Below are 24,891 nucleotides of genomic sequence, written 5' to 3'. Positions count from 1 at the left end.
AGTAATTCGACAATGATGTCTGCACTAAAAGATTCCTCGATTCCGAATTTGTGAATGCTAGCGCGAGGAAGTAGTAGGTAGAAAATCATGATACTATACACGCTCTCAAAAATCCCTTAGTATTTGGTTTTGCACCGCACAACTGAGCAATCAGAACAGGCTAAGGCAAACTTAGTACCGGTAGGCGGTAAACACCAAAAAGGTTAACCGAAACGGTAGGCGGTAAACACCAAAAAGGTTAACCGAAACAAGAAATAAATCACCTCTTTAAGATCAACAAAAATTAATTAAAAAGTACATAAAAATGTCAAGGGTCGACAATAGGATTAACGAGGTATCCACATGTGGCGTACAATTTATCAGCCTTCTTCCATGCGCTGATGAGGTATCCAGCTATCAGATGAACTGCGTGATCCCATACCGCGAGAGCGCCTCAGCCATTCCGTGATCTTGGTCAGTCGACCGCGCAGCCCCTTCCGCGGAGACTGCGGCACGGTAAAGGCCGGATGCCGAGGACAAGAAGTAGGATGCGCGGACGGGGCTTCCGCTGCAAACTCCATCAGGCGAGATGCTGGACCGCCTTGTTCATAATAATCTTTCACCGTTCCATAAGCATCCATGATCAGAGAAATCATCAGCGACAGGATCACGTACGTGAAGATGCAGATGAAGAAGTAAAAATAAACCCGGCTAAAATACCAGATCAATGAATTCTGATAAGCCAGAATGGCGAAGGTAGCGAACATGTCGTCTCCGTTGATCAAACTGAAGATTGTCTCCATCGTCGAATGAAACGTCTACAAAAACCATAAACGGTGAAACAATTAAGAAAGAAAAATCTGCATAATTAAAACGGCATAATTACATACAAAATTTTTTGCTTAAAATAGACAAATAATTTGCCACTTTGGTTTAAAGTAAGTTTATCAAAGACCAACCTGAAATTTAACGTGATACGGGCCGAGTACGATCCACCCACAGAAGGCAAACCCAAAAAAGATCAGCAAAATGCATACAAGATAGCGTAGAACGTTGGGAATGGCTCGCTTGAACGTCAATATTAAAATATTGTATGTCCGGAAGAATCCCAGATAGCGCAAGATGCCGAACCAAACCAACAAATTTCCGACACCCAACATCATTCCACAAGTGTTATACAAAGGTAACTCCACAACCGATCGATTATTAATGGTAATTTTTACACCCGTCCCCACCAGAATTAACACATCGTTGATCACAATCATGACATACCACAGATTCAAAAAATCCATTCTTTCATCGTTCGTCAATCTGCAACAGAAACAATATAACAGGCGATTTGTACAACAAGCAAACGTAATACATAAGGTCATCTAGAAAGTCATATTGTACCTGTAATTAAATTTTTCCAGAAAAAATTCGATAACAGAAGCTTTTAACTTTTCCGCATTCCACAAGGCACGAACACAAAGAACAAAGGAAACCATACAGATAAACAAAACGCTGAAATCCAAAACCTGCACCAAGATATCCATAACACTCTCTCCGTCATCGTAGAGGATCTTGCCGTTGCATGGAACAACGTGAGGATCAATGTCCAGTGATACCGGTATCTGACCATTGTGCCCTGTATTATCCAGTTTAATCTGCAATGCAAAGCTGCATATCAGGCACTACGATACGATCAACAAAAAACAACCATCATCAGTCAGAAACCTCAGACTACAGTATCAGTTAAAATTATCGAAGTTTGATAGCTGGCCTATAATTGTATCTATAATAATATTATTCAATAATTTCACTAGGCCGAAAAATGTGCAAAGTATAACCGCGATATCAACTTACAAAAAGGAAAAAGCCTCACGTTTCTCACTCACAGGAAGAAGTTAAACAATAAAAATTGCGGTTTAGTGGTCACCATAAACTTACGTTAACGTCAAAAATGTAACAGGCTGGATCATCATCCGGGTCATTCGGCTTGAGTGCTACGGATTTAACATTCAGCAACAATCGTGCATCCACTAATTTATCAAATTCAATACTGGCATTATGCTCATCCAAATAATTCCTCACGCTGAAAGTAACATTCTGGAAGGGCATCAAATCAATCCACAGGCATGATTCCCGTATCCCAGAATCGTAAATATACGAATGATTCTCGGGAAACACATGCGCCTGCATGAATTCCCGTTTACAAAACTGAAATAATGCCGTATCATTGACCGCCGTGTAGGAATAACTCCCCACCGCAATATCCCGAATATCAATCAGATTATTCACAGCATAATCAATGCGGCTGTAGAACTCTTCACGCAAATAAACAGCGTACACCACATTCGGATACACCGCCGGAGGAATGTCAGGATCGTTCCAGTTCTCCAGGAGCAGATGCCGAAATGACACTGTGTTCTGTTTCAGGAATGTGGCAAAGCGGTACCGTTCATTGCCAAACGTCACCAGCTAAAAAGAGACTGCAGCTTAACACACATAATATCCCAAGCAAAAAATGCGGAATATCTGTATCCAAATTCAACAAATAATCCATTTTTACCTGGATAGTAACGAAAATTATTTTAACCACTTGAAGGAACAATTTCCACGGGAACTGATGCTTGGTCTTCCATTTCTGGATGGGATCCATGAAAAAGAAGCGAATCCGCCATTTCATCCGATCCGCTTCCGCCGTGCAGCACTGCTCGGAAACGTACGGTAAACTGCTGCGTGCATCTGTTCCCGATGGGCCGAAGAATACATCGTTCTGTGATTCTCGGACGTCCTGCAGTTCCCGCCGCGGGCTGCTGACTGTTTCCGCCGGGAAGCCAGCGGGACTGTTGTTCCGCACCAGGTGAAGGTGCCGTGAAGTGGCCGACGATCTGCGACGCCGACGTGCCAGCTCCTGTGGCAACTGCATGAAAAATGCTAAATGGTGAAAACCCAAAAGTACACGCTGCACGCATCAGTAAAAAAATTATCTAGTCAATATGGAGCAATGAGTCAGCAAGATAAACAGAAACACGCCTTATTAATCAGCGCCCAAAAGCATCACCGTACGCACAACAATATTTCTTCACAATTCACAAAATACGACGCACGGTAAATCTTAGAAAATGTTTAACGCACCTGGAGTTGATTCAGGCGGACATCGTCATCTTCCTGATCCTGCCCCTCGATGTCATCCAGAGGGCCAATATCCCGCAAATCCTCTCGCGAGCCACGATCGATCACGGGCAGCATCTCAATTCGGCTTCTATCGGACGGATTCGAGTGAGCTCGGTTTCGGGGAAAGGGATTCACTGGGACGGAGAGAGGTGGTACTGATGCGGAAGACGATGGGATCCCCAGATCCAGCAAGAGCTCATCGTCCTCGCGAATACTGCGAACGCCATGAATTTTTTCAATTTTCTACTTGTGGCCATCGTAATTCTTAATGCAGCACTGACACTGCGATGAATTGTACCTGGAATAAGTTATTAACTTACCCCATGAAGAATCATTGCGCACGTAGGAGAAAAACCCCACATCAGTAATTACGTTTATACCAGAAGAAAGACAAACTGAAACCAAAGCAGATAGCAGATTTTAGAACGACTAAATAGCCGAAGTGCTGTAACTCAATGATAATAATTTATAATGAGTTCACAGTTATTTTTCCCTTATAACAATAATGTTAGCATCATGTAATTCTTGATTGATCAGTAGCGGAAAAAGATCTAGAGTAAGTTAAGTAGCTTAAAGAATAATGAGCTTTTTCAGACTATGCATGCACGATTGTGGTTTGCTGTGAATGAAGTGTAGAGTACAGTATGTACAGTTATAGTGGGAAGAGTCAAAAGATAATTCAAAAGATTTAGTTCCATTCATGCACGTATCGTAAGACATACGTGTTGCGCACGAAAATAATTTTATAATGCGTACGCATTTATTAATGACTTCCGTTCGGCGGATGCATGACCCTACAGCTGACAGGCAGCTCCGTGCAATATGGCATGACTGACCACTTGGAAACGATTCGGATTTATTAGACATACAATTCAACTCAAACATCGAACGGAACAATTAAATGACAGGCGTTTAGACTGTTCAACTACACAATGGCCATTGGCCAACAGGTTACACCTTGACACCGGGAACGAATCGAGATAAAATGGCAGTTAGTATAGTTTCGCAAGTGTAACACGGTTATAAGGATATGAGCTTGACCACTCAACAAAGCTTAAACAAATCAGTTTAAGAAATCTTCCTTTCGGTCTTCCGGGAAGTCGTCTTCATCGGCGTCGCGAAAATGCATGTCTGATCCCAACAAAAACAATGGACCGAGATTCATCAATTTCCGCGCCGTCTGGCCGTTGACATACAGTAGGGCCTTCCGCGTTGTCTGGTTGTCCAGCCAGATGAAACTCTGTTTGCCCTTTTCTCCTCCTCCGATGTTCCCGCTCGCCTTTAAGACTTCCTGTAGGAAGCGCAGAGGAACGTCGGGGACGCCGCTAATACAGATCCAGTGGAGCGGACGGCTGGAAGAGTGCATTTCCGATATTGTTGAGGTTATTGTATGTCAAGCAAAAAAACGCAGCTGATGCAGCTCAATTAAAGGCCGGATAAATATAAAAATTATTAGGACGCGTCGACCGGTTGAAAATGATCACACTGCTCAGTGACTGCTGCGAAAGGTTTTTTGTGGTTTTGATACTTACTGGGCTGTTTGCTACTGAATATTTTTGAGAACTTTTGTCTTATCCCCGGTATGATTGTGTTAAGCTTCGCAATTAGCGAATCATTATCGAGATACTGTTATGGTCAGTATAGCAATGAATCGTACGTCGTATGATTTTTATTAATCCTTACTTAAAATATCATTATAAACAGGTTGACGAAGCGCACAGTCAGTACACAGTTAATACGGTTGTCGTACAACATGCACTTCGAATTCGAAACCGACCACGTCAAAAAGTTTGAAGTCGTGACTTTCGAAATCCTTTTCCTGTTATCTTACGGCCACAAACATCTTTAAGCTTTTAATTTGTAGTGAGCTTCGTAACAGTCAAAGCGTTTATTAACATGCCTAGTATTTTTTCCCTGGGCTCCATATTGACGGTAATCGGAGTGGCCTACGTTAGCCATACCATTTATACGTTCTACAACATCTATTTCCCTCCATGGTGCACATCGACCAAATCAGCCAGTGACTGCATCACTCCCAAGTATCCATGCGATGCCATTGATCTGTTGTTCGAGGCCTATCTGAGTCGGTCTTCGTCTCCGCCGGACAAGACCGCTCTAGCCAAAACACCACCGAGCCATGTGCGCATTGCCCATCGTCTGCTGCCGTGCAGTGCAGCATGGGAAGAGACGATTCCCATTGAACTGGGCAGTCTTTTGCCGTCCGTTAAATCCAAGGGCTCTCCTAGTTTTGTTGGTCTGCATATGCACGTGCTAGTACTGCCTGTTCAAAAGGGGAAGCTGAAAGACATCGACACACTGCGAACCGATATGCCAGAGATTGTGTATCAGAAAGTGAGCATGACGAAGATGATGGCAGAAGAACGAACCGCGATGAATCTCATTCAGGGAGACGTGGATGATTCGGCGCAAGAGAAAGCTGTCAACGATACCGCGCAGAAAAAGTATGTCTCAGTTTGAGTTGTTGGTGAAATTTTGCTGTAGTGAACTGCAGAGCGATGAAGAGCTTTTCTCAGAAAGGTATTCTCACTTCTCTGCTTTTTAATCGGCCGGGTTAAAAAATTCCGTAAATCGCAGTGATTATTAATAGTATACGGGTTACAGGAACGAACTATTTTTCAGAGTTGAATTTTATATTTGAATGCCGAATTATTTGCATTTCGCGGATCGGTGGCATAAAATTGTGCGAAAATCTGTGTATTTTGTGAGTAACATTTTCAGAATTTTGCGAAAATCGCTTATAATACAGTAATACTTCAGTGTTATTATTTATCTAAGGTTTTACAGGTTTTGGACTCTTAAATTTAGTGATTCCAGTAGTGCAGATGGCATTTTCTTGCAGGTCTAGCGAAAAAATCTTACATTGGCATTCTAAGCTACGCTGGAGTGTGATGGACACACCGATATCCTTTGATCGAATGTCTCTACCACCGGAAATTTATCCCCACATGAAAATCAAATCGGAGAACAATATGCTCCGATATCTTCCGATTTTGTATTTGGACACTTTGAGTGCGAAAAAAGATGAATTTATTCCGGTGCGCAGTGCAGCGGCCAATCTGACCGTGGAGTATAATCCGATTTCTGTGGGGAAAATTCGCATCATCACCATGATCGCCGGCTCGTTGGAGCATTTGAAATCGTTCGGGCTGCAGGAATCCGATCTGGAGGATGTTATTGCCATTTTTACCGAGACGAATTTCTACATTTTGGCTTTCACGATTGCCGTCACGGTGCTGCATCTGGTTTTTGACTTTTTAGCATTCAAAAATGATATCAACTTTTGGCGCAAGCGGGATACGGTTGTGGGAATGTCCGGTCGAACGATCCTCTGGCGAGCATTTAGTCAGATTATTGTCTTTCTGTATTTATTAGAGGAGAAGTCTTCCTTGTTGATTAGTATTCCGGCGGGGGTGGCGTGTTTTATTGAAATGTGGAAAGTGTTGAAACTATGGAAATTTGCAGGTAAGAAATACTACAGCCAAGCAACTGCTTACAGTACTTTTTTTAAGTAAAACCGAATAACCATGCTAATTCATGTCTTTTAAGTGGAAACATTTTTTCAGGTATTATTTTACTGCATATTTGCTATAAAACAAACAGTGTTAGAAATATTGCAATTTCTGCTTACAAAATTTAAGCTTCAAAGCTAATCCTAATTAGGACTCTGAAGTTTTATTTGCTGCAGAAACTGTGTACTTGTTTAGTTTATGTGTATGCCTGTGTTTGCAAAGTGTACAGTACGCGTTTTACCATGAAGTTTTGTAGGTTTTGAACGGAACGGTTGGAGAATTCGCATGGTATTCCGATCGGCAACAGCGGCTGAGCGATCATGCGATGACATCGATGCCGTTTTTGTGAAGAAACTGTCGTATCTGTTGTTGCCATTGTGTATTGGAGGTGCCATTTATTCGTTATACTATGTCCCGCACAAATCTTGGTATTCCTGGACCATTCAGAGTGCCGTCAACGGCGTATATGCATTTGGCTTCCTTTTTATGATTCCACAGTTGTATCTTAATTATCGACTGAAATCCGTTGCTCATTTACCCTGGAAAGTCTTCTCATACAAAGCTCTCAATACGTTCATCGATGATCTGTTTGCCTTCATTGTGAAGATGCCGCTGGCTCACCGACTGGCATGCTTTCGGGATGATATTATTTTTGTGTTCTACTTGGCCCAGTGGTGGATGTATCCGGTGGATAAATCGCGAGCTAATGAATTCGGGCAGTCTTTTGCAGAAGAGGAGGCGGAAACAGCCAAACAGAATTTGCTGGCCAAAACTAAAGACGATGGGAAAGCGGAAAAGGAGACAAAGAAGGATAAATAATTGCTTATTTGATGTTGTTTTGCCAAATAGCCAGTTCGATTTACATTCGCTTTCTATTTGTTTTTACGACAGATCTTTGTCTGTTTTTTGCAGAATACATACGGTATTCTGTTTTGTTGTTTAAAGATTTCCGAAACTTTTGTAAACTAAAGCAGTTAGTAAAATGTTACGCTATTCGAGAAGTTTCGAACTCGTCTTCTGGGCATGCAACAGCGACATTGCACATTTATCAGGATTTAGGAATTTTGTAACTTTACTTGCTTACTTACTTTAGCCACCCGTTTTACAAGTGCGAATTTAGTGGTTGCAGAATTACCGCCGATTGGGTAGTTATTCCTATATCGATTGCTCCGATATAAAAAAAACAGTGCAACGATAATTATTTTTACCTTTCCGGTTAACTTCTTATTATTTGTTACAAGGTGAAACTTAAAGTAGAAGATTTTTTTTCGAAGTAACACGTATCTTTTGAACAGAGTACACAAAAGGTTGTAGTTTTGGTCACTGTGTAAGTATAACACCCACAGGAACACAATTAATCCAATGATGACGAACAATTTATTCATGTTATTTCCACACAAAGACAGAAAAATGGAATTTACAAGTGCACCACGCTACCGGAAATGTCTTCCACAATCAAATTTCGCCTGTAGACATGCACAACAGCATTGACGGGCGTTATAATGTCATTAATCCGCAGTCTCCACAACGAACAGGAAATCAAAAAAACACAACCAAGTGCACGTTAAAATAAATAAACAGACTTTGTCATTCTCACTGAATTAGTAAGCGAATTAAATTAAACAACAGTCAAAACACAAGAATCGACGCTGGGGTTTTGGAGGAGCGGGAGCGAGACGACAAGCAAGGAAACTGAAGGTGTATTTCTCTGTATTAGTTCTCTCTGTGCCTCTTAGATGAGGGAAGCAAAGGGATCATCCGACGCAGCTGCCGCAGGTTGCCGTGTGGGACTGGGTTGAGTGGGTGACATGAAGGGATTGTTCCACGGAGTAGCGCCGCTGTTCACATTGCCGCCGTATTGCTGTTGCTGCTGCTGCGCAGGCATCTGTCCACCGAATACTCCTGAATTCTGTGAACGCACAAATTCCATTAGCCTAAACAGTATGTGCGCATAAAGCATAACGCAAACCGCACGCGAACCTCAGAGTAACTCATCTCTCGTTAAAAATAAATTAACATAATCAACAAAAGAATTTTTCAAACATTCCATCATTACTATGGCTCGCTGGAAGTATAACAAATCGCATTCAGATAAGCTATCAGAAAGCAAGAACCGTATGATTAATTACAAAAAAATAATTATGAATATTCTCAATTCATTACTGTAACAAAACAAAAAATTGTAAGACGATGTACAGTGGCATACAACACTTACCACCGGGCTCATAGTGGACTGTGCCATAGGCATCCGCTGCGCACCCCCAAATGGAGCCTGTCCCTGTTGCGCTTGCTGTGGTGTGCCGGTTACCGACGACGGTCTCACTCCATAGGCTCCCAAGGAGCCCAGATTAAGATTGGCTGCCAAATTTGCTAAGCTCGTATCTACATTGGATTGAATCAGCTTGGACTGGCCAGGACCAGCAGCCGCGGTCGGCTTGGTAGGTGTCGACGCTGCAAATGCATAGCCGGGTAATCAGAAATATTCTGTGCAAGAGCATTGAAGAAAAATTAAAAACTACCGAAGGGATTATTGGCAGCTGCTGCCGCTTGTCCTCCGCCAAACACCGAGAAATCCGCATCAAAACCGCCTCCACCCGGCGCCTGGGGCTGCCCCATGGGTGACGATACCGGCATCTTTCCGGGCGTCCCGTAGCCCATGCCTCCTCCCGCCATTCCTGGCGCACTTTGGTAGCCATTGGCCGACATCGCGAAGGGATTGGCTCCCATCGGCGACTGCATTTGTCCCATACCCGGTGGCGGGTAGGCCTGGGTGGGACTGGCGAAGGGATTACTCCCTCCGGCTGGTGCCATCCCCTGAGCGGGAAAGAATCCCTGTGGTGGACGCGCCGGTCCACCGAATGCCATATTATTCTGGGCCGCCATATTGGGCTGCACGCCGTACGAGGCGGACATGACAAAGTCCGAGAGCGCACCGTAATTTGGCTGCGTAGTCGTCGAAGCGGCATTCGGAGCGCCACCAGCGCTCATGTCTAAATCCAGCAGGTCAAAAAGATCACTTTTGGATGCAGCAGCCGGTTGGGATGGGGCTGCGGCCGGCGGTACGACGCCATTCGATGGGGATCCGGGACCGGAAGGTGCTTTTGGTAAACTGACAGGCGTTCCGCTGACACCTGCACTGGCATTGCCCAATTGCTGGGCTTGCTGTTCGCGCTTTTTCTATAAAGACAATTGCGTGATGAGTCATGTGCCGCACTCCGCATCCGAATTGCAGTTAACCGAGATTTGCGTCATCATCCGAAAGAGAACACCTGTTATTGTATACCATCCTTTCAAAACATAACACCTTACTTTAACAACATATCGATCGCGTTCATTATCAGAACAGCTACAGAGAACCGGTCACATCGCGCTCAAATCACCTGCTTATTAACGACTATTACTCAAAGCATCTTGCATTCGAACATAATCTTCCTGAAAACTGCGGTCCTCTCAGAATCTAGGTTGACAAACAGATACCAATTGTTTACATCAGTATGCTACTGCAAATCTGCATTGCATCTGCTGTTGCATGACATAGGCGCATACAATGGATCATACACAATAAATCTCAAAAATTGTCGGTATACCCTCATCTGTTAATGAGAAGTGGAGAACAGCGCCTTAATTTAACTTCGAGAGGAAGACAGCGGTGTTAGTATACTAAAGCTTGTTAGTATCAAACTGCCACTCAAAAACGCTGTCTCCAATAAAACGAAACGGAAAAATACGGACATACCCTTGGGGCAGGAGGAGGTAATTTAGGAATATCCACAGACGCCATAAATATCACAGATGTACAAACAACCACTTGATTAAAATGAATACGCCTCTACACAGGCACGCGTGCGCGTTCCTTTCCCAGCTACCCAATAATCACGACACAAAAGCCAACAACATACTTTCACCTCCTATAAAATCTGACAGTTCAATAGAAGAGCAAAATTAATAAATCACAACAATCCACACATGTAAACCTAAACAGCCGCTGCACATCGAACAAGCAAACAGTGTTGTCGGCCTAGATTTCCGTCGGAAAGGCTAACAGTAATAAGAGTATTCCAGCACTTGTGGCTGTTCTGACGAACTCGAACTGGTTGCTCCGGCTGCAGCCAATCAAGCTGCCTACCTTCTGCCTTACATGCGATTACATTGTGAAGCGTGTATTATTTTAAGCTAAACAGCGGAGTCACGCGATAACGTTGATTAATTCCACTACAATTGTACAATTGCCCCGTCAAAGAGACAGTCTCTATCGGAAAACGGATGCTATCGCTGCCCTAAACCGCCTTCCATCACCAAACACACCGGAAGCATGCGCTACCGGTAACTTACGATCGAATATCACAGACAGCGCTCCCTTTCTCACTTCAATCAACTAACAATTACTAATAAGTAAGTAATAAGCTGTAGGAGTACCGACGCCGCGTTACAGAAAAGGTTAATCAAATTTCACGGAAGATGCCGAACTCAGCCGAAGTTTTGAATTTTCCAAAAGAAAGCCATGTATAAATAAATGCGAGCGCGATACACTCGATTTAGATCGTTCAGCTCCTTTTAACCATTATTGCCATACCTAAGCGCAACGGTCACGTCAATGAACGTAATTTAACTTTTTTGAAATTTACAATTTTGAGATGTAAACAATTATTACCCTGATTTCTTCCATAGCTTGCTGCTCTTCCAAAATGGCTCGCTGACGTTCATTCTGATCAACTTCATTCAAGGAATGTTCCGTAGCCGATAATGACATCAAACCGGTATGAATACTGCCCGATCTACAACTCACAACAGTAAGCAAATGGCTTAAAAAATAAACAATGTATTAGAACCAATTTACCCTGGCACGCCTCCACCCGGAGGAGTCACGGGCTTCTTGCCGCCTTCCAAATTCTCCAAATGCTGCTCCAGTGCATCCAGTAAACTAGCTGGAGCCTGTTCAATAATAATACTAATGTCAGAATTTTCAAATTCAAAAGCTCCAAGAAGCAATAGAAGCGTTCACAAAATTTCCATACAATTAAGCAAAAGCAAAATTTAAGTACGAGTATTTGTGTAAAAGATACCTTAGTCAAATCCGGTATTTCGCCTTTTGGAATGCCAACATTTTCTGCGACTTTTAAAAAGCCGGCCACTTTGTCCATACGAACCAGAAATTTCTTATAAATATCCAGAGCATCCCTGCACTGCTTCTTGTTCATGTCGAAGTACTTCTCTATAAACAAAAACATATATTACTTTAAACAAGAGATACGCAAATAAAGCCACTTGCAAGTATTTAGTAGTCTATTTACCTAACATGTTGATAATACCATCGTTGTAGCATGCAAATAATCGGATCAAATCGCGGAAAAGAAGCACAAAGCAACTGCTGATCACGGCATTGGTCAGTTCATTTGGAGAACACTGCAATCAAAAGAGAAGTTACAAAAATTCCTTAAACATCAACCACGAAATCTTTATAGAAAATTGTCTTCAGTTAACATGCTTTACATCGAATTCCAGGAGAGCATCCATCTGATCCTGGATGATGGGTAACGTTTTCAGCAGCTTTTCCGCTGACATTTTCCGCAGCACACCGTCATCTTTTCTGTAACAAAATTAAGTAGCATAAGCAGTTGTTGTTGTTAGCCTATCCCAACCGGTCATTTAAGCCAACTAATTTCAATTAACCAAAATCTCACGCTTGCTAAGGCTTAATGAGGTAAAAACAGGCAGAAGTACATAATTAAACCATACCCTATATTCTGTTTTGGAGAAAGCTTGAATTAATGTGGATATTTGTCGTTAAAACCCCACAAGCATTCATGTTTTTATTGCTTATTAAGCCGCATCCATTCATCATGAAAACGACTCTTCAAACGTAACTACGCAATCACATCGCTGGTGATTGGGCTCAACCTTGTTATTACTCAACATTTTAAAATCGATTTATCGATCCCGCAGCACATGCGACCTCTCCCTTTTTTCCGCACCGCATCCTGCTTTTACAGCACAGGACGAATCGATTGACAAAAAAAGGGGAATGCTGGCTAACACTTCTGCACCATCTGAACACACAACCCCGAACCACCGAACGCGAAAAATTCCTATGCATTAGCCATGTCAATGCAAAACTAACGCCCCTTCTACTAGATAAACAGGATCAGTCGGGAAATCTCGCTGTACATAATACAACACCGCCTCTTATCGGCATGATTGCGTAAATCCGCTACACCGCACTAAAAATAACTGAAGAGCGATCAGCAGCATAATCTGTCGGTTACACCTGGTTATCAAATGGCGCCTCCTCTACCCATTTACATTCAATACGTTAATTGAAAAATCAACCGTTTTAACATGGTTTTCACGCCTCTTTTCCTCAGCCTTACCCGCGTTTAACTTTGCAGAAATCAAAGGCCACCGTACGGTAGGAAAGTGCCTTCTGATTGAGGTATTTCGAGTAGCGTCGAATGTATGTGGACATATCATATCCTGGCCAAGAGAGAGAAAATGACAGTGTGATAATGGCTGATAAGACTCGCGACAAATGAACCCTGACCTTGAACGCCGCTCTTGTTATCCAGAAAGGAATTCAGCGAGAAGGATGTGTTAGCCGATGCCAAATACTGAATGAATCTCTGCAATACAAGACAATAATGCTGCTTATTAATTTCGCCCTGTGCCAGAATTGTCTAAATAAGACATGAAAAACGGGGGTGATAAGGATAAATCGAATAACAATTCCGCGTCCCACGATGAGCAACGCAGACATTTCGAATAACAGATTACATCGCCTACATCTGCTAATGTTTCAGGAAGCTGTTACCGATTACGTAGTTAACATCAAAATTACGTAGTAAGCCAAACCATATTTCCGGGACGATGTTCTGAGTGGAAATACAGCAACCACAATTTTCTTAAAAATCTTATCATTATATATGTTAAGGTGGATTTTATGGAATTATATAAATACCAAATTAATGCTCCGTTTCATTCGACAATTATTCTTCAGCAAAAACAGTTACTAACCAAAGAAAACAATGTACTATAGAATATTTTTATCAAACTTGCAGGTATATTATTTGCTTTAATTACATTTTGTCGCCTACATAAAATCTTGAACTACATACCTCATTTCCATAAAGCATCAAGTGATGTATTGAGACCAGCGCTTTATAGACGACAATCCAATTATTATGCTGAAGGCGATCCAACAATAGGTTGGCCAATTGCGGAATGGATACATTCGGCTCTTCCGTACAGTGCAACAAATCTAGAAGCATAACAATCTCGTTAACAAACGATAAAAAAACACCATGGACAGGCTGCATACAAATACGCATAATCTAATTTTTTAGTAAATCTGCTTTATTGTTTCGCAGATTTATCGCGCATCTTCGACTATTAATTCTCATATATAAAAAATTATTCAACATCAATTCAAATTCAGGCCCGACTGTCACTTACTGCCATATTCTACGCCTGCTGAATAATTAGCTAATTAAAAAGAATTTTAAAAAACCGGAAACTGCAATTCTTACAATCAAGATGTTTCTTTTTGGGTCCGATGGGCTCTTCTGTTGTGGCTTTACAGACGGCTTTGGCCAACATATGCCCCGCCAGTCCAAAGCGAGCAGCATTTATACGATCCGCTATTGTCTGTCCTCCCGCGTTCATATTCATTTTGAATTTTTGAGGGGAAAAATCAAATTCGCAATAAATCACAAATCTAACAAGGATAAAACGTAACGACAACGACACACGTATCCAAGCTGATCAAATTTGGACGCCGTCACAGTCAAATGATTTCGATAAAAACTTTTCTGTAAAAAGGTCCGCCAAAGAGAAATCCCAAGAGTGGATCCGAAGGAAACGAGAAGAAAGCAGACAGATTTTCTGGCGACACGATGACACCAGCAGGTTTCTACATCCTACATCGGCTGAAACAACGAGGCTGCTCAAATGTTGGCGATTTTAGGGATGAAACATCGCTGTAAGATTTCGCTATTTGAAAATCTTCCTGCCAGTATACCAGATTAGCCCCCAAAAAGTCCCGGACTGATCTGAGTTTCAAGGTGACACGATTGATAAATACGTCTGTGAATTCCTACTTGAGCGTCACTCGTTTGCTGTAAAAAATCCATTTTTTACGTAGGCTATTGCTTCGTGCAGCGCATGCCATGTGTTGTGCATGCGTGTGCACTTGTGCGCCGAGCAATGGAATTCCACAGAGCTCGATGGAATTCGGGGTTCAACGATTTGCAAACTGCAAAGCTTAACTTTTTCGCAAAACGGACTGTGAATAATTTCTCGCCTGTCACTCTAATCCTAACGATAAAAACTTAAGGCCATTAAGGACTCAGTTTTTCTGGAATTGAGTCAATTGACTATAAGTTTTCTGTTCCGATTTGTATCCGAAACCGTTCTCCCAACTTTATGATCCTTTCCTTCGATGCGAGTATGCATTAGACGGACTCTTTACTGGCGCCTCAGTAGTGCATCTTGGTTTTCTTAGTACGGCAGCAGATGAGAAAATCCACAGCGGAACCACATTAAGAACTGCTTGCCTGGCGAAGTCAAAAGTGGGAAATCATTCACCATGCGGAACCCGGTACAAGATGCAGTGGCGAAGTTTGTGATGTTTTGCGCAGCCGGAGCTGTAGCAAAACATGTATATGGATGGGATGATCGCACTCTGACAAATCATCCACTCTTCAGCCGTGGAAGGGAATATATTGTGAGTGTGCAGCTCGGAGTTTTGTATGCTTTAGTTTTAGCCGTTTTAGGCTTACCGAGTAGACAAAAGCCATGCAGTTTCGGTGGCATAATGTATCCGTACGAGCCGTAGTCGAACTGATATGAATTGTTTTGTTGGTATAGCCCGTAAATATGGAGATCGATCCGGAAACAGGCGAGCTGAAAGACAAACCTGCTGCAGACTGGATCGCTCTGAAGTCTTTCTTCACTACCTTGTTCTCCAAACCCCAAGGCTGGCTGGGGAAGTACATCACCGGTGAGAAGAGCATCTTTGAGCCGCGTGAAGATCCCAAGCCGCGCTCTATGGATCCGACGGGAGGCGGAGTGCATTTTAGACCCTTCGGACCTTAGACGGTCCACGCATGAAGCAGATCTGGAGGGGAATTTAAAGAACCGTTCTGTGAAAGCTGCACCCCTGACGGTTTGTGTATGCTGTGTGAGTGTGTCCCTGGCCATGTTTTCTGGGAGTGTTTACAAGGAACGGAAAAGATACCTAGTTATACATAGTCATGACTCATGGTTCTACTTTTACATAAAGTGCTGTAATAATATCGTTGTTATGCCTGTTGGATTTTTAGAGAGTACTGTATCTGTGAGTCCGTGACTGTTAATCGGTAACAGATATTATATCTATAATATCCCTGATGTGTGCTTGTTTGCTGTGTAATTAAGTACTTATGTACAATTTAATTACGTACTTATGTGTACAGTAATAAAAGGCAGCGCTTGTATGAAAATATCTATATTACTGCACGCGGCATAATTGGGTGTTAAATCGGAATGTGTTGCATACTAATTTTTCTCCCTACTGCAAGTCATTTAGAAAAATTTACGGTCCCTCGACGCTGCTTTGTATGGGCTTCGGTTTTTATTGCTAGTTTAGCAACAGTTAATGGAAAACTTACAATTGTTAGTCGGAAATTAAAAGGGAATGAAACCAGTGTTCTGAGAGCGAGAACAAGGATGTTCCTCTCGCTTTGGTAGCCACTGGCCAGTTATCTACATAGGATGCGAAAATTTTACCAACAAGTTAAGAGTAATCAAGATATAAATATTCAGGTATCTATAGGTTCAAAAGATACTACAAAGTGGAAGTACAACTTCTTGCTGGTTTCAGTTGGTTATTTTGTTGCATGTTGGCACAAGCACGGAAGGTGTTAAGACCATTTTCTTCAATAAAACGTATAGATATTTCGCCATTGTACAGTAAAAATGTATAGTCTGGTTGTATTCTGTAAATGCCGGTAATTTGCTTTGTACATGGGATTAAAAAATTATGCAAGTGTTTTTATCGCAGTCTGATAATATTCTTTATAATTTTCAGTAAACTGGTTCGGAGTTCTGCAAGAATAGTCCAATACTCCGATCTGTATTCTGTATGATGCCGTGTTCAAGTACAGATACAGGATAGCGATTAATGTAATGCACCCAGCACACCTATTTTGTCATACTTTGTGCTTCATAATTTGCAAAGAATAATTGTAATAGTAATAGTAATTGTAATTCTGTATCTCGTCAAAGGCTAGGTAGTCCGTATTTACCTTTCTTCCTGTAATGATCTATAATGATATGGTTGGAGCATTAAATAATTAGACTCTTCGACCAGTTCGTGCCGGAGGAAATACAGGTTTGTGAAGTGCGGTGTTGTTGTGCAATACAGCAGTCGTCGTACAATCATAATTTATGCACCGGAGTTTCCAGAAATCATAACACCAGTTTGTCATGCTTGAAAGAATTCAGCGATATCATTGTGTTTTTAGTATGAATACGGAACACTGGTATTTCCAAGTATACATTTAAATTAAAGGTGCAGAGGCAGCAGAGCTACCGTGCCTGTGGGAGCAGATTTTAGTTCTATGATTTATATGTGTGTGTCCAAAGAGTTTTGTTGTTGTTGTTAGTTATCGATTAGAAATCGGCAGTTATACAGATATTTTCTGAAAATGCTGTTATTCGCACTGACGACTGTGATAATATGGAGCTCAACGGGGGCTAACATCACGTTAAACCGCGATGTATCCGGTTTCAAAGGCATCGAAATATCGGGACCTTTCGTCGTGGACGTCGACATGACCGGCACGGAATCACTGCGCATTGAAGCGGCTTTGAACGACACCAACGTAACCGATGCCCTGTCGACCACGGTAGAGAACGGGGCGTTGAAGGTGAAATTCCTTTGGCCGTATGAGTGGGATGTGGGAGCATTTACCGGATTGATCCACATCTTCATAACCGGCAAATCCGTGTCCAGTTATGTGTTGAGCGGCTCGGGTTCCCTCGGGGCTGAATACGGTGTTGAAGACACCCTCGGTTAGCGTTGTGAGCTCGGGATCAGGGAATGTTTCTGTGCCGGTGGACTCGCATGACCTTAATGTTGTGCTCAGTGGATCGGGCTTCATTAATCTGCAGGGGAAAACCGAGAGCGTCAACATGGTTGTCAGTGGGGCCGGCAAAGTGCTCGCTGATAAACTGGTAGCGGACAAAGCATCGATTGCGATTTATGGTATGATGTACATACGTACTCGCACTACAATCGAAACCAGCTGTAGTTACAATTGTATATAAAATATTCGAAATATCCAAAACTAATTACAAGATAATAATTAGTACTCAAATGTGCAAGTTCGTTATGTTAAGGATACGAGAATGCAGAAGATTGTCTGTAGGCTGTAGATAGACAAACATGTGCTAAAATAGTTTATGTAAAATTGTAAACTGCTCGAGAATACTTTTACTTTCGAAAGTCGAAATAATTATATGATGCAGTTAAAACGGTGCAGTACAAGTAGTTGTAATCTTGCTTGTTAACCATAGCGGCCCATACACACCAACACCACTAACATGTAAAAATTAATATGCAATGCAGTTAATATGTATGCAATCAAGCCGTCAGAAGTTAAAACCTCAAGTTTTATGGGTGTCATGATCATAATTGGTCATCGTACTCTAATTTGCAGGTGCAGGGGATGTGAATATCGACGCTCGGGATCAGTTGTCCGTTGTTTCAATGGGTTCCGGCCTTGTTCGATATGGAGCAGACCCTGAGTTGACCGTGATGAAAATGGGTTCCGGAAATGTCATTAAATCCAGCGATATTGGACCCAGAAATTAAATACATTCTTATTTTGTTCTACGCTTAGATGAAATCAAAGCTTGCAGACGTATTTCATGGTTTACAGCAGCATGTATATCTATATTCTATATTATATATAGTTGTGCAAAATTTACATGCCGAAACAATGTTGATGCAGGGTTCGCGAAAAAAGTACTTACTGTTAATAAAACTTATGTAGTATACAATCGTACCTTCGTCTAGTTTAATTGTCTCGTATTAATTTTACAGTTTCACATGATTGTACAATGTACAGTTTCAATATGATTAAGTATTTTTATGGTGTGTCGTCTACTCTAGTTAATATTTTATCCGGCCTTATAACAACGTAGATTTCAAACTGCACAAGCGCATACAAAATGCGGTCTCTTTCGAATAATAAACAATTACAAGCACTGGCAACATATCTCTACAATACTGCAATTTAAAACAAAATTTCCATTTAACGAAGTCAAAAGATAATCTAAAAATCTTAGGTGGTTCTAGTTTCTGCAGCGTATATGTACACTATACAGTTCGTTTTTATCCCACCGCTTTCCGTTGCGCAACTCTCTGTATGACAAGCAATTACAGTAGCAGAATGGAATGGAAGTACAGTCGTCAAGTGGCAGCCTAATTTGTGCCAGCAAAGCAGCAACGTAGATCATAATTACGCTGTCCGTGTGGTGGTCACAAAAAAATAAAATGCCTGGTTTTCGCATGGCTTAATTTTCCCACAACTTATTTATCACCATAAGCATCCCGTGTGCTAACTACCCGACTCCGATTTTGCCTGGATGCAGTGACTGTTCGACCAGAAACGGAGAATCGTGTGCTCCAGCAGCTAGAGGACCATTTTAAATGGTTTCTCGACTGCGTCGTACCCTTCTGTATCCACGCGTGACGCTCGGTCGTTTACTGGCGCTGGCCGTTATCCTCATTCTGGCATGTGGCTTCATTGGTTTCACTGATGTGTTTTCCTTCCCTGCACGCAATGCAGTGGGTGATAAGGGAGCGCCCGTTGCAGGGGCCGTTGTGGGAGAGAAACGAGGCAAGCGTCGTGCGGACTACCAAGTGCGTTCGGATAAAGTCGAGCGTGATGCACCAGGCGAGAACGGACAGGGTGTTGTGCTGACCAAGGATGAGCAGGAGCAGGCTGATGCGCTGTTCAAGAAGGAGGCTTTCAATATTATCGCCAGTGATAAGATTTCGCTGCAGCGAACCGTTCCAGACGTTCGCGATCCCAAGTAAGCTTTTTTAGCCTCTGGCGTTACAAATCATGCAATGGCCACATAGCGCATACGTAATTTTTTCAGGTAAATGTAGACGTGAAATTACAGAATGGCTTCCAGTTATATACCGTATTTCAGTGGTTGCGGAATTTCAGGAAATCCATCGTTTTTGCAAACGATCGATAGAAAATGTCCAGTATAACATAGGTAATGAGTGATGAGTTGAAAAGCATCGACATGTTATAGTTTCGCTTCAAAAATAGTATAACGCTAAACTTATTGATCGCAAAGTCTATAGTATCCAGCATTAATACATATGGTACCATAATTTTTTTGACTGGGAGAGGTTGTTTTAATGAGTGCAGTGTCTTTCATATTTTCCAAATGTTTTCCAAATGTTTTAACTTGTTGATGTAAACAGTGGCCAATATTAATATGCGTACTGTAAAATATTTCAAAGGTAAATGTTTTTGCAGGTGTAAAGATATCGAATACGACGCTGAACTTCCGACAGCCAGTGTAGTGATCATTTTTCATAACGAAGCATGGACACCGTTGCTGCGGACAGTGTGGAGTGTGATCAACCGATCTCCGCCGGATCTACTGAAGGAAGTGGTTTTATTGGACGATTTCAGTGATCGAGGTATTTAATATTTTTTCAGCAACCGTTTTCCCTTAGCTCGGTATCAGTGCTTTATGTACTTTGCAGACGGTCTGGGCGGGAAGCTGGAGAAAATATGTGGCGGAGAATTTCGACACCAATGTGGTGAAGATTGTCCGTGCGAAATCGCGACAGGGCTTAATTAGTGCGCGGGTTCGCGGCGCAGAGGCAGCTACTGGAGATGTTGTGATATTCCTGGATTCGCATTGTGAAGCCAATGTGGGGTGGTAAGTTTCTACGAAGAGGTTGCCGTTTTAGCTTCGCTGCTGGTGTAATCTCGTAATCGGTTTCGATCGCTGCTTTGGCCATTAATAATCACTCGTCGTGCAGATTAAAAGCTGTGGTGTGTGCTCTTTGCACTAACTAACTAACACTTGCCCACTCAGAAGACAGACAGAAATATGTCAGCAGTATTCCCTACATTTTTTTAAATCCTGAAGTTTCGTGGTGATTAGGCTGGAACCAGTTTTAGCACGCATAAAGGAGAGTCCGCGCACATTGATTTGTCCAATCATTGATGTTATCGATGCGTCGTTCATCAATTACTCGGCTACAGGATACATACTGAGCGGCGGATTTTCATGGTCACTAGTTTTTAAATGGGTTTATACGAATGAGACAAAGAATCGCCACAATTCCGATATTCGTCGTTATCGGTATTTAAAAACCATTTCGGTACATTGGCATTCGCTGGATCAAAGAGTGTAAAGGTGGAGAGTGTTTGACACGCTTGTATGAGAGTCAGTTTTGTAACGTCGAGAAATTTGAGAGACAGTGGTTAACATTGAAAACCGGAAAAGCCGCTTTCTGGAAATATGGTTCCGTGAGCTATTACAGCAATTTCCGGCATTTCGTTGAAGTAAATTATTTTTATAGGTTAGAGCCGATTTTGCAACGTATTAAAGAAAGTCCACATACTATGATATGTCCCATGATTGATGTAATTAGCGATCACTCTCTGAACTACGCCAGTACCGGAAACAGTGGTGTGGGTGGATTTTGGTGGTCGTTACATTTTAAATGGGTTTATTTGCAAGCCAGTCCGCAGAACCAACGGAAATCTGATATCGAGCCGTATAGGTATTTTGTGATTAATAGTCATGCAAATTTTCTGGATCAAAGAGTGAAACTTGGTTTGGGTGAATGGGACCTGTTGATTCGAGGGCAGCAGCAGAAATTGAACTCATCAATTAATTGCATGACAGTGTTTTTCTCATGGGTGAAACGTTACAAAACTTGAGAATAATCATTGCTCAACTAATTTTTGTAGGTTAGAACCAATTTTGCAACGTATAAAGGAAAGTCCCCAGACCATGATCTGTCCCATGATTGACGTAATTAGTGACCATTCTTTGACCTACTCCAGTACCGGACATGGTTCTAGCGGTGGATTCTGGTGGTCGTTACATTTTAAATGGGTTAGCATGCAAGCCGCTGAGAACAAACGGCGGAAATCTAATGTGGAACCTTACCGGTATTTTTTATGGTTAAATTGACTTCTGGATCAAAGAGTTGGCTTAAAAGGGTTGGAACAGTTGGGTGGCTCGACTTCCCTAGGGGTGGGATCCTTCAAAAATGTACATCTGTAATATAAAATTAGATCACCACAAATTCACAATCTCGTAAGGAAACAAAAATAGCATGGAGTTTTTGTAGGTTAGAACCAATTTTGCAACGTATAAAAGACAATCCCCGTACCATGATTTGTCCCATGGTGGATGCGATAGATGATCATGCGTTAAGATATTCCCTAAACGGTGGAAGCGCATCAGGTGGCTTCAGCTGGAGCCTGCATTTCTCATGGGAAGGGGTTAAAGACGTCCCAGGGAGAAAGTCAACTGATCCCATCAGGTTACCTATTGCCTGTACACTCTTTGATCCAGATTTTTATATTATTATGTTACATTGGTCTAAACTAATTTTGTTTATGTCTGCAGAAGTCCAACAATGGCTGGTGGGCTCTTTGCAGCTGATAGAAAGTGGTTTTTTGAAGTGGGAGCGTACGACGAAGGGATGGACGTTTGGGGAGGTTGGTAAAACAGATTGCCGGTCTTCTGACAGTTTGCAATGATTGGTGGCATCTTTGTAGGAGAAAATCTGGAAATCTCTTTCCGAGTAAGTTATTTTATTCTATATGTGTGTACTGTGATTTGCAATAACCGTTTTTTGTATTAGAATTGGATGTGCCATGGAACTTTGGAGTTTCTTCCGTGTTCCCGTGTTGGACACAGTAAGTTTGCATCTAGCATTTGGCGAAGGGAAAGGTATTTGCATAAGTCGTTGTGTCCAGTTTTCAGAGCAAGTCATCCGTATACATTCACGGGACGCGACGGCACACCGAATAAAGATACACATGGAATTAATTCGGCGCGGTTAGCTGAGGTCTGGATGGATGGGTACAAGAGGCTGTTTTACTTGCACCGACAAGAACTCGAGGTTAGCCCGATTAGTTAGTTTGTTGTCGCCTCCGCACTCGCCTGTTTGACATGCCTTCGCATTTTCCATTGAATAGTAAATTATGATTAATATAGATTTCTACATTGTAGAAAAAAGACATCGGAGATATTTCGGAAAGGAAAGCTTTGCGAGAGAAACTAAAATGCCACGATTTCAAGTGGTATTTGGATAATGTGTATCCGGAAAAATTCATTCCAGATGAAGGAGTGCAAGGGTTTGGCCAAGTAAGCCGCACTGTGAGAATTTGTGTTGAACGACTGTTGTATCGAGAACGCTGTGCTCGTATCGTTTTCAGTTAAAAAACGACAAATCAGGGTTTTGTTTGGATATGCTGGGCAAGGACGAGAAGTTAACGTTGAATATTGGAGTGTACCATTGTCAGGGAAAGTCTTCCGCACAGGTACTGTCGCACTGAAACGCAAAAAAAATTTAACTTTTGAAATAATATTGGGGTTCTGTGTACTAGTATTTGATTCTCTTGTTTCGTGCCTGCTAGGAATGTGTGTTGATTCTTGCAGTTATTTTCGTTAAGTAAAGATGGCCAGTTAAGGCGGGAGGAAAATTGTGCGGATGTAACAAAGCATGCGCGGGATGGGGAAGTTGTGAAAATGTATCCGTGCCATAAGATGGAGTCACAAAAGTGGACACATGTGAAGGTAAGCGATATTGCGATAATATAAACTACCATGGTAGCGCTAGTGCTGGACAATAGAGTTCTGCTTCACGAGTGCACTCATAAGCTTAATCGCTTCAGTACGTTGGTGTTTATGACGTAGAACATTGGATGTAATACAAATGCCTACTGAATCATCCTGCTTAGCACAAGTGGACTGCTAATTGTTATTTGTTAATACTATTTTAAGTTTGATTTTCGGGGCTATTCTTTTTTTTTGCGATATTGCTTGTAGATCTTATCGTGTGGGAAGAGATTGATATTATATTTCGGGTATACTTCTGATAACTGCTTTTATCGTTGATTGAGCAAATCGCAGGGTCGCAACGCTTGCTCCCGTGTTGACTTTGTGGTTGTGCAAATCGTTGACTACCTAATTGATTACAAATGTGATTTTAACGCCGCTTTGCGTGGAGTCTCTCGCTGCTGTTTATTGGCTTATGCCTGCTGGCTCGCTCGTGTGGTGTTGTGGCCGCTTCTGAAAATATTTACCTGGATAAGTGTCACTGCATAATGCAACTGTAACACGCTGTGTGTGTACTAGGGCGGTGAGATGAAGCACCCAGCCACGGGACTCTGTTTAGATGTGGAGGGGGTGTCGAACGCCGGTGATGTCGTTGTCAAAAAGTGCTCGGGATCTGACACGCAGAAATGGACCTTTGATCATTATGAATGAGCACACACACAAATGGACACAGTTTCACAGAACCATGGTTGATTAATTTGTTGCTGTTTGGATTGTGGTCCGTTTGTGGCCGGCGCGGCACTCACGGGGTCGTGTTGTCATAAGCGGGCAGCGGTGCTATCGATTACCTGGTGATTCTGCATAGAGAGTTATTTTGTGGCCTTTTTACTTTGTGCCTTTTTAGTGTTGCCAACATTCCGTGAATTTTTCGGTGAATCTTGTTTGCTCATTATGGGTCTCTGGTTTTTATTGCGAATTTTACCTGCGTATGGTGTAATCAGATGTAATAAATGACGAACGATCGAATTTTCGGTCGAGCGAGATTTGCATTACTAGTATTGTAGTATAGTAAAAAACTGAAGCGATAGTACAGAACTAAGTGCAAAGTGTATGTACTTACGTTTAAAACTGAGCATTAGAATTAAATGATGAAGGGAAACTTAAGGAATGATTAAGTAAATAATACAATGGTTAGCAATTCAAGGCTTTCTGGTATAAGAAGTGGGTTTCTAATTTTCTTTTGTAAGTTTTTCGTCCATATTAAAACCTATGCACGTTTACAAAGGCGCCCTTTGGCTCTACGAGTAGGAGAATATCAGTTTTTTATTCGGTAATTTAATCTTGTACTTGCCATACATGTCTGTGTGTTTGTTTAATCTCGACTGACATTTTCGGGCTCGTGTTTAGC

At 42.0% G+C, this 24,891-nt stretch overlaps 4 protein-coding genes, 1 long non-coding RNA gene and 1 pseudogene across 5 annotated transcripts; 4 read left to right on the top strand and 2 right to left on the bottom strand.

Moving 5' to 3' along the window:
• Positions 1–105: 105 nt before the first annotated feature.
• Positions 106–3,780, bottom strand: LOC129594122 (mucolipin-3-like). The gene is made up of 7 exons (XM_055490697.1): positions 3,459–3,780; positions 3,100–3,352; positions 2,531–2,884; positions 1,909–2,439; positions 1,372–1,625; positions 939–1,290; positions 106–797 (listed from the first exon to the last, which is right to left on the bottom strand). Exons 1-7 carry the CDS (start codon positions 3,461–3,463, stop codon positions 360–362), a joined length of 2,187 nt encoding a protein of 728 aa, XP_055346672.1. The 5' UTR covers positions 3,464–3,780; the 3' UTR covers positions 106–359.
• A 904-nt stretch (positions 3,781–4,684) lies between these two features.
• Positions 4,685–7,685, top strand: LOC129594172 (lipid scramblase CLPTM1L-like). Its single transcript, XM_055490767.1, has 3 exons — positions 4,685–5,600; positions 5,999–6,621; positions 6,925–7,685. Exons 1-3 carry the CDS (start codon positions 5,035–5,037, stop codon positions 7,485–7,487), a joined length of 1,752 nt encoding a protein of 583 aa, XP_055346742.1. The 5' UTR covers positions 4,685–5,034; the 3' UTR covers positions 7,488–7,685.
• Positions 7,686–8,028: 343 nt separating this feature from the next.
• Positions 8,029–14,786, bottom strand: LOC129594081 (phosphatidylinositol-binding clathrin assembly protein LAP-like). Its single transcript, XM_055490642.1, has 12 exons — positions 14,189–14,786; positions 13,778–13,920; positions 13,207–13,285; positions 13,037–13,139; positions 12,159–12,255; positions 11,960–12,071; positions 11,732–11,880; positions 11,506–11,600; positions 11,320–11,443; positions 9,188–9,845; positions 8,884–9,119; positions 8,029–8,577 (listed from the first exon to the last, which is right to left on the bottom strand). The coding sequence occupies exons 1-12, from the start codon at positions 14,328–14,330 to the stop codon at positions 8,401–8,403; spliced, it is 2,115 nt and encodes a 704-aa protein (XP_055346617.1). The 5' UTR covers positions 14,331–14,786; the 3' UTR covers positions 8,029–8,400.
• A 26-nt stretch (positions 14,787–14,812) lies between these two features.
• On the top strand, positions 14,813–16,141 carry LOC129594082 (uncharacterized). Its single transcript, XR_008691157.1, has 2 exons — positions 14,813–15,384; positions 15,528–16,141. It is a non-coding gene; the product is annotated as an uncharacterized LOC129594082 (long non-coding RNA).
• A 986-nt stretch (positions 16,142–17,127) lies between these two features.
• On the top strand, positions 17,128–18,707 carry LOC129594186 (uncharacterized; annotated as a pseudogene).
• Positions 18,708–19,157: 450 nt separating this feature from the next.
• LOC129594061 (probable N-acetylgalactosaminyltransferase 9) lies at positions 19,158–24,526 on the top strand. Its single transcript, XM_055490607.1, is given in 13 exon segments — positions 19,158–19,742; positions 20,204–20,370; positions 20,437–20,459; positions 20,461–20,615; positions 21,659–21,862; positions 22,326–22,417; positions 22,478–22,503; positions 22,564–22,618; positions 22,679–22,824; positions 22,935–23,069; positions 23,141–23,245; positions 23,364–23,501; positions 24,063–24,526. Coding segments are annotated over 13 exon segments (1,764 nt in total). The 5' UTR covers positions 19,158–19,356; the 3' UTR covers positions 24,195–24,526.
• Positions 24,527–24,891: the final 365 nt, after the last annotated feature.

This window comes from Paramacrobiotus metropolitanus, unplaced genomic scaffold (genome assembly GCF_019649055.1).
Source record: "Paramacrobiotus metropolitanus isolate TYO unplaced genomic scaffold, Prichtersi_v1.0 Parri_scaffold0000066, whole genome shotgun sequence".
NCBI classification, from domain to species: Eukaryota; Metazoa; Tardigrada; class Eutardigrada; order Parachela; family Macrobiotidae; genus Paramacrobiotus; species Paramacrobiotus metropolitanus.
Note: the sequence above shows the minus strand (reverse complement) of the source record. Positions and strands in the feature narration are given on the sequence as shown.

Coding starts and splice junctions, on each gene's coding strand:
- LOC129594081 (XM_055490642.1), bottom strand. CDS start 14,330: ATGAATATGAACGCGGGAGGACAGACAATAGCGGATCGTATAAATGCT. Junction 12,072..12,158: donor ATGCTCTCCTGGAATTCGAT/GTAAAGCATGTT, acceptor TTTTGATTGCAG/TGTTCTCCAAATGAACTGAC. Junction 11,601..11,731: donor AAATACCGGATTTGACTAAG/GTATCTTTTACA, acceptor ATTATTGAACAG/GCTCCAGCTAGTTTACTGGA.
- LOC129594172 (XM_055490767.1), top strand. CDS start 5,035: ATGCCTAGTATTTTTTCCCTGGGCTCCATATTGACGGTAATCGGAGTG. Junction 5,601..5,998: donor AACGATACCGCGCAGAAAAA/GTATGTCTCAGT, acceptor ATTTTCTTGCAG/GTCTAGCGAAAAAATCTTAC. Junction 6,622..6,924: donor GAAACTATGGAAATTTGCAG/GTAAGAAATACT, acceptor GAAGTTTTGTAG/GTTTTGAACGGAACGGTTGG.
- LOC129594122 (XM_055490697.1), bottom strand. Junction 2,885..3,099: donor TCCGCCTGAATCAACTCCAG/GTGCGTTAAACA, acceptor TTTTTCATGCAG/TTGCCACAGGAGCTGGCACG. Junction 2,440..2,530: donor TAATTTTCGTTACTATCCAG/GTAAAAATGGAT, acceptor GTCTCTTTTTAG/CTGGTGACGTTTGGCAATGA.